This window comes from Chrysochloris asiatica, unplaced genomic scaffold (genome assembly GCF_000296735.1).
Source record: "Chrysochloris asiatica unplaced genomic scaffold, ChrAsi1.0 scaffold00502, whole genome shotgun sequence".
NCBI classification, from domain to species: Eukaryota; Metazoa; Chordata; class Mammalia; order Afrosoricida; family Chrysochloridae; genus Chrysochloris; species Chrysochloris asiatica.
This window is the reverse complement of record NW_006409020.1, coordinates 604,428-612,333: the sequence shown is the minus strand read 5'-3', so window position 1 is coordinate 612,333 and position 7,906 is coordinate 604,428. Positions and strand designations below refer to the sequence as shown.

The following is a 7,906-nucleotide window of genomic DNA, read 5'->3' as shown; positions in this document are numbered from 1 at the left end:
CTGTTCAAACAACTGCTTCTTGGTCCAGGTCCACGGCCAGGTAATTGACTGTTTAGAGGAGTGATTTAGAAAGTGGAAAAATACAGCTGCCTCATTCCTCAGTTTTCTCATATTAATAGTTGGAATTTAAAGAAATATCAGAAGATTAGTGCAGAGTCAGAGGAAGTCAGCATTTGGTGCTGTGAGTGGGATTCATTGTAATGGCTCCAGACCTAAGGAGTTGTAAGGATTTCTGGGAGAAGGAACAAAGGGGAATGGGATAAAATGTTTCAGCTGAAAGGAGAGCAGCTTTTGGAGTTGCTTGGAGCTGGATTTAAAAATATCTATGGTCGCTGGAACTCTGGTTGCGTAGTGGTTACGAATCGGGCTGTGAACCGCAAGGTCAGCAGTTCGAAACTACCAACTGCTCCGCGGGAGAAAGATGAGGCTTTCTACTCCGTAAAGATTTACACCCTCGGAAACCCTTTACAGGGTCGCTATGGGTCAGAACTGACTCGACAGCACTTAACAACAACAACAACAATGGCTGGGGTCTACTGGAATTCACCATACCAGAGGCCCAACTCCATATGAACGTGAATGGGGTTAGTCAAGGGTGGAGGGATTTTAAGTGTTTTAAAAAGTTAATGTGTTTGATTACCTTATGGATATTGGCTTCTCCTGCTTATTATTGTAAAATAAAATATTGTAAATGTGTAAAAAGAATATTGGGAATTATGATTATGGAAACTTTCTAAGCCCACTTTTGGCCTATCCTTGATAGGATTGATGAGATATTTCATGTGGAATATTGAGCCAGAACTTGAATTGATGCACTTACATTTGAAAATATATGCACACCCACCCAGAACTGTTGAATGTTTGTGAGTTTAAAAAAAAAAAAAAAAAAGGCAGACAGAGGCTTCTAGGCAAGGAAAATTGGCCCATCAAAGGAAGCTCCTTTGTAGGACCTAAAGTGGAAGGGAACCAGCAGCAGTATGCTTGGCAATGCACTGTTGAGCTTGAGATGAAATAAGAGGGAAAGCTGATTGGTTTGAAGTGCAGGGCCGTGTGTGTCAACTCCAACCTTGCAGCTGGTACTCATTTGGCCTAGCTTGGCTGGCTAGGATTGCTGAGCTGACTAGAACCTGACCTGACCACGTGTCAGTTGTTACAATTTGATGAAACGGGCTTTTGCTTATGGATGCAAAATATTTCAATCAGAGTGAATGTTTCTTCATACCAAGGAACATGAATGACTTCTCAGTGTACCAGATTGGTAGGATGGGCAATTTAGACATTACTATTGCTCTAAGTAAAGGAGCTCTGGTAGCATACTGGTTACGAATTAGGCTGCGAACCTCAAGGTCAGCAGTTTGAAACTGCCAGCTGTTACACAGCAGATAGACCAGGCTTTCTGCTCCTGTAAAGATTTACAGCCTCAGAAACCCTGTGCAGGGTCACTGTGAGTCAGAACTGACTCCACGGCATACAACAACAACATTGCTATAAGGAGCTCTGGTAGCATAGTGGTTACAAATCAGGTTGCCAACCGCAAGATCAGCAGTTCGAAACTACCAGCTGTTCCGCAGGAAAGATGAGGCATTTTGCTCTCATAAAGATTTATAGCCTCAGAAACCCTGTGCAGGGTTGCTATGATTCGGAATCCCACTCCACGGCATATAACCACAACCACAAAATTGCTATAAGTGACTAACTTGACATTTTTTTCATAGGTGTGCTTTGTTTCAGAATGATGGGTAAAAGAAAATCCCCACTGACTAGTTTTGCTGTGTTCCAGATGTGTCTGGTGAAAGGGGGTACAGAATGATTCTAATAAGATTTTATGATTTAAATTGTAGTATTGGTTGTGATGGTCAGAATTGTAAATGTAGCTAAAAGGAGGTAATAGTTATTTTTTCATTTGAGCAATGGACAATCCCAGCACATCAAGAAGGAAGGTCATGAGTGGAATTTGGGATACCTGCCTGAAGAAACAGCAACAGCAGAGATGGTGGGAGAGGTGATGACATGGAGCAGCTATTGATTCTACGCCCATGGACTGAATGAGACTGTGCACTGGGGCTGGATATTGGCTTTTGGACATTTATGTTTGCATCAAATGTTTATGATTTGTTCATTCCTGATATATAAAGAGAAAATGGGGCAAGTGCGTTTTCGGTTGTACGTGTTTTAGTTATATTATGTTAGGCGTAAGTATGATGCAACCTAATATAGCCATACTTAGCTGTACTCTTAGGGACATCCAGAAATGATACGCTTTATGAGGATTTAAGACAAATAAATGAAAATGAGACCAATAAGTACAAATAGAAAAGAAATAATTCTTGTGGGCGTGGTCCATCTTCAGGAATTCATGAGATTGCTAGACATGGCAGACAGATTGTTGAAACAAGTGGCCTGTTCTAGGACCAAGAAGTTTAAATAAGAATGCAGCCATTGAGACCATGGGAAAGCCATTTTGGCCTCTCTGTGGGGATGGGAATGGGACTCCCCACAAAGGAACTGGAACCTGAGGAGGGGCTTTTTGGAGACAAGAATAAAAACCTTTTGCAGCAGGCAATGTGGCATGTCTGCCTGTGTCTACTGGATTGGGCATGCGATTTTGCAAAATCAATTAAAGAAACCTCACTCTCGCTAAAATGAATACAGACTAGATTACTTGAGCATTTGTCAGTATGGAAAATGTTTCTCACAGTCTGAATCCTGTATCTGGATTGTTTAGTAACCTCCACTTCTTTGAAACATGAGCTAGAGACCTGCTGATTGATCCTGGATGTCATCAGCAGCCTATCATTTTACCTGCTGGCATTGAATTCACACAACTCTGCAGACAGAGCCTGCAATAAGACCTGCCGATCTTAGGTTTATAAACTCCTCCAATTACATGAGTCAGTAGAAGCCTTCAGACTGACATCTATCCTATTGCTTGTAACTTAATTGCCTATATAGATAACTTCATGAGCTATTTCCTTGAGATAAACCTCTTGCTTATATAAATAAATATAAGATTTACTGGTTTTGTTTCTCTAGAGAACCTAGGCTAAAAAAGAACAAAATTTTTAACAATAACGATGAATGGGTGAAACATTTCATAATACAAATTAACATGGAAGACATTAAGATGTGTGAAATTAGGCAATCACAATTTTGGAATGAAACAAACTGAAATGTTTTATTTGATGATCTGCTTAAATCCCTAGTGTTCTTCTTTATCTTAATTATTGTTGTGAAAGTGAAAAATAGAATGTGTAGGAGAAAAAGTCAAACCTTCTACTTTATGTTCTTTGAGAGTGCTTTGCCTGTTTCTCATGATTCATAGCAAGTATTCAAGGATCATTCAACATTAGGAAAACCATCAACTTAATTCACAACATAAATAAAGGGGGGGAGCAAATAATTACATCAATTGATGCAGAAAGACATTTGATAAAATCCAACACACATTCCTGAGAAAAAATCAGCAAAATAAAAAGGAAAATCCTATCAGTTGGAACTGATTTGATGACATCTAACAACAAAAACAAGATCTGTAAGGGTAGTATCCTTCATAAAAAATCATCAGTATGAGGATAAAAGGTCAAATATCTCCTAAAAAGGAGAAAAACTAGAATTTGACTCTAAAATGATATGGGTCCACATGTACAAGGTATATGACAAAGAGGGAAACAATTGATGGACACTGGTGAATGACATGCAGCTGGTCTTACAAGACGGTGGCTTCAACAATTCTTACTGACCTGGAAGCAGAATGACAATTAATGCTTGGGTTAATGAGGAGCTTTGGATATAGAGTCTCCAGGGATACAGACACTGCACTTCGTCTGCCAGTGACATGTAATTTAAGAGTTCTTCCTCTTTTACAGGTAGAGCACATGATGCTATTTCTAGAGAGGACACTTTTTGACCGGGAGTCTAGAGCTTCACACAGGTCTTCAGTGTTTACTGAGGATAGATCTTCAGTCTTCTACATACAGAACAGGTGTCAGGCATCATTCCTCAGGGATGCCAGCCAGGTAACCTGAAGTCTGCTAGTTAATGATTAGAAAGCAGGACAGGTGTCGTATGTCCGGAACTTCCAGGAGAATGCTGCATGTGAAGAGTGGACATGCAAGAAATGATGGAGCCAACACTGTCATGGGATTCTTGTTTGTCTATAAGTTTCTTTGTATCTTTGCAAGAATTCTCATTGTGCTAGTCTCTTGCTCCATATCTAAAATTGCAGATGATTTTCTTATTGAGCAATAACCTAACGTTTGTCAAACATGATTACTGCTACAAAATTCTCTGACATTTACTTGTATTCTGTGGTGGTGATGGGAGAGGAGGGTGTATCAGTTCATTTGTCTTAATTTCTTGGTTCTTAGTGCATATTTCATTATCTCTACTGCCTGAATCTAATCTCTGGGGAAGAAGGGAGGGTCCAAGATGGATTCATCAGGCAGTCTGCCAAGTCTATATATTTCTATTTTAAAAATTACTAAGTATTTAAATGATTATAAAAGAGCAGACAAAAAAAACTTAAATTATCATATCCATTATTTTTCTAGAGTTCATAACGGTTGACCCTCTGCAAAAATAGTTTAGGTCTCTTTTTCTTTCTTTTTAAAAGCATTCAAACAATATACACACAGAAGATAACCCTTTTGGTTTCATCTCAATTCCTCTTTTTTTCTAATGCTACTGCAGCAGGTGCTTGTCTATTGACCACACATGTCATTGTCTTATCACCCCCATCTTTCCACCAGCTTCATCAATACAGAACTCAGAAACGAAACAGATACATTACAATTGATTCTCCTGGGACTGACAGATGATCCAGAACTGAGGCCTCTCATCTTTAATCTATTCCTGATCATGTATCTGGTCACTGTGTTTGGAAATCTTCTCATTGTATTGACTGTCAGCTCTGATTCACACCTACACACACCCATGTACTTCTTTCTCTCCAATCTCTCCTTTACTGACATTTGTTTGAGCACAACTACCATCCCAAAGATGCTGGTGAATATTCAGAAGCAGAATCAGAGCATCACTTATACAGGATGTCTTTACCAGATTTTCTTCGTCTTGGTTTTTGGTGGCTTTGAAAATTTTCTTCTTGCAGCAATGTCTTATGACCGCTATGTGGCCATCTGTCACCCACTGAGGTACACAGTCATTATGAATCCCTGTTTCTGTGGCCTGTTGATTCTACTTTCTTTGTTTGTTAGTGTGGTGGATTCCTTAATCCACAGTCTAATGGTTTTGCATCTATCCTTCTGCACTGACCTGAAAATCCCTCAGTTCTTCTGTGAACTTGCTCAGGTCCTCAAGCTCTCTTGTTCCAGTACCCTCATCAACAACATCCTGCTGTATTTTTTGGCATGCATATTGGGAGGTGTTCCTCTCACTGGCATCATATTCTCTTACACTCAGCTTGTCTCCGCTGTTTTGAGAATACCATCAGCTGGTGGAAAGTATAAAGCTTTTTCTACTTGTGGGTCTCACCTTTTTGTCATTTTATTATTCTATGGAACATCTACAGGTGTGTATATCAGTTCTATATTTACACACTCTTCCACAAAGACAGCAGTAGCCTCAGTGATGTACATTGTGGTCCCTCAAATGATGAATCCTTTTATCTATAGCCTAAGGAACAGAGACATCAAGATGGGCTTGAGAAAACTCATTGGTAAGATATCTTATTTTTTGTTACTGTGTCATCTGTGACAATTCATGAATTGTAAAGAATTGTCACTCATAAGCTTTGCCTGAGAATGAGAATCAGCATCAGCTTAATTCAGTTTCATCATTTACAAAATGACATAATTATATTTTCTCAGTGGTTTAGGTGGTTGGAGGGCATTTAAATATCATCAGTGAAGAAACCTGTGTTACTAACACTTTGAAAACTCTCAGATAATAATATCCTCCAAAAATAGAGTGTTATTTCATTTTAATGGCTTAATAGTTAGGTAATGAACAGAAACATGACAGCAGTCCTGCATGTGTTCCCGTCACCTTAGGACTAGTTTTCCTTATCGTCTCTAGCAGATGCAAAATATAATAAGACACAACCAACACATACAGAGAAAATTGACTGTTCTTCCTGGACCTATTGTTAATGGACTTTTTGATGTAGTCATCATAAAATATGTACCTGTAGCAGGTTAGGCAGTTTCTTCTATAATTATATTTTCACATGCTAATTCTGTGACTGTATGCAAATTACAGATATGTTCCAGGATAAATGCTATCTTATCTGGACAAAGGGTATTGGTTGTTGCTGTTAGTGACCATTGAGTCACTTTTGAATCACAATGACATGTGCACAGCAAAACTAAACATTGCCTAGTCCTCAGGCATCTTCACAATTGTTACACTTAAGTTCATTGCTGCTTCCACTGTGTAAATCCATCCACTGATGATCTTAGTCATTTCCTCTCTCCCTGCCTGGCCCTAAACATTTTAGCAAGCATCATAATGTTCTTCCCCAGGGCCTAGTTCCTCCTGAAAATATGAAGTCTTGCCATTCTAACTTCTAAGGAACCTTTTGACTGCACTTCTTCCAAGACAAATGTGTTTCTACACCTGGAAATCTATGGTCTTTGCAGAGAATTTAAACCTGGGGTATCCTGATAATTATAATTGCAATCTCATTCTTAGAATATAGACAGTGCAAATGACAAAGAGAAAAGTAGGAAGCAACAAGGCCACAGAAAGAAACATGGGTTAATATAACCAAAGGCCAAGAAAAACATGGATTCAATATGGTATTTATAAAGCTGGAGGAGCCAATAATTGCATTTTCTTATCAAAGTCTTCCAAGATATCACACTCCTGTTGACACCTAGGTTTCTGACTCCCAGTTTTCAGTACTATAAAACGATATATTTCTCCTTTTCAGCAGCCAAGTCTGTGATAACTATTTTATGAAAGATAAAGGAAATTAATGTATTATCCCATCATCAATGATAATAGGATTATCTATGCTTCCTTAATCTAATTCCTGATGTGAGGAACAAATATTTAGTAGATGAGCTTTACATTGATTATCTGGATTGTAATTCCATTGGGATTGAACCTAATCATGTCAAGCACTTAGTACAATGCATACTAAGTAGTAAGTATTCAATAAAATTTAACAGCATCATTGTGTTCCACTTCTTGCCAATAGTCATAAATCATATAATCCTTTTGCTCTCTCATATTTTTGTGATTATTTCAGAATTTATATTTGCTTACCTTTATTTCAATATCTATGAAATGCACTTCCTACTTTTAGCCAAGAAATCGAAAGAATAATTATTGGGAAATCATTGTACAATTTGGTAATCTTTTTCTGCCATGTTATGTTATTTGATATATTTTCATTGATTTGTTGAAAAGGATGAAGGTGAGATTTTTATTTCCCATCAGTCAACTTGTTTTGATGTGCTCCTTACTTTTCTCTATAGCATCTACACAGAGACACCTGATGGATTAACTCTAATTCATTCACTGGAGTGATAGAATAGTGACTATAGTCTTACTCTGCTGTTCAAAGTTCGTAATGTTTCTTTAGGAGGAAAATAGTGTTTCCATGAACAAAGAATTTACTTTGAGTAGAAAATGCATGACTCAAATAGAACACGAGAATGGACAGGAATAGAGACATTACTTTTCCCAAAGCACAAAAAAACTATTTTGATATAAAAGAAAATGTTATCTATGGATGTGTAGGAGAACAATGGGACTCTCAGAAAAGCATAAAGAATGTACCAGGAGAGTCTTCTAATCACATATCAGGGATGAGGAGAAAAAGGAGAGATTGAGACTCATCATACACTTCTGGGATTGCAAAATGATGGAAAATAACATTAAGCTTCCCCAAAAAGTTGGAAAATATAATATCAAATTTTCTCACAATCCCACTACTAGATGT

At 38.0% G+C, this 7,906-nt stretch overlaps 1 protein-coding gene across 1 annotated transcript; it reads left to right on the top strand.

Moving 5' to 3' along the window:
- The first annotated feature begins 4,713 nt into the window (after positions 1-4,713).
- Positions 4,714-5,712, top strand: LOC102834431 (olfactory receptor 7G2-like). The gene has a single exon (XM_006877464.1). The coding sequence runs from the start codon at positions 4,714-4,716 to the stop codon at positions 5,710-5,712; it is 999 nt and encodes a 332-aa protein (XP_006877526.1).
- Positions 5,713-7,906: the final 2,194 nt, after the last annotated feature.

What these genes read in the sequence shown, in the direction of transcription:
- LOC102834431 (XM_006877464.1), top strand. Translation starts at nt 4,714, where the DNA reads ATGTCATTGTCTTATCACCCCCATCTTTCCACCAGCTTCATCAATACA.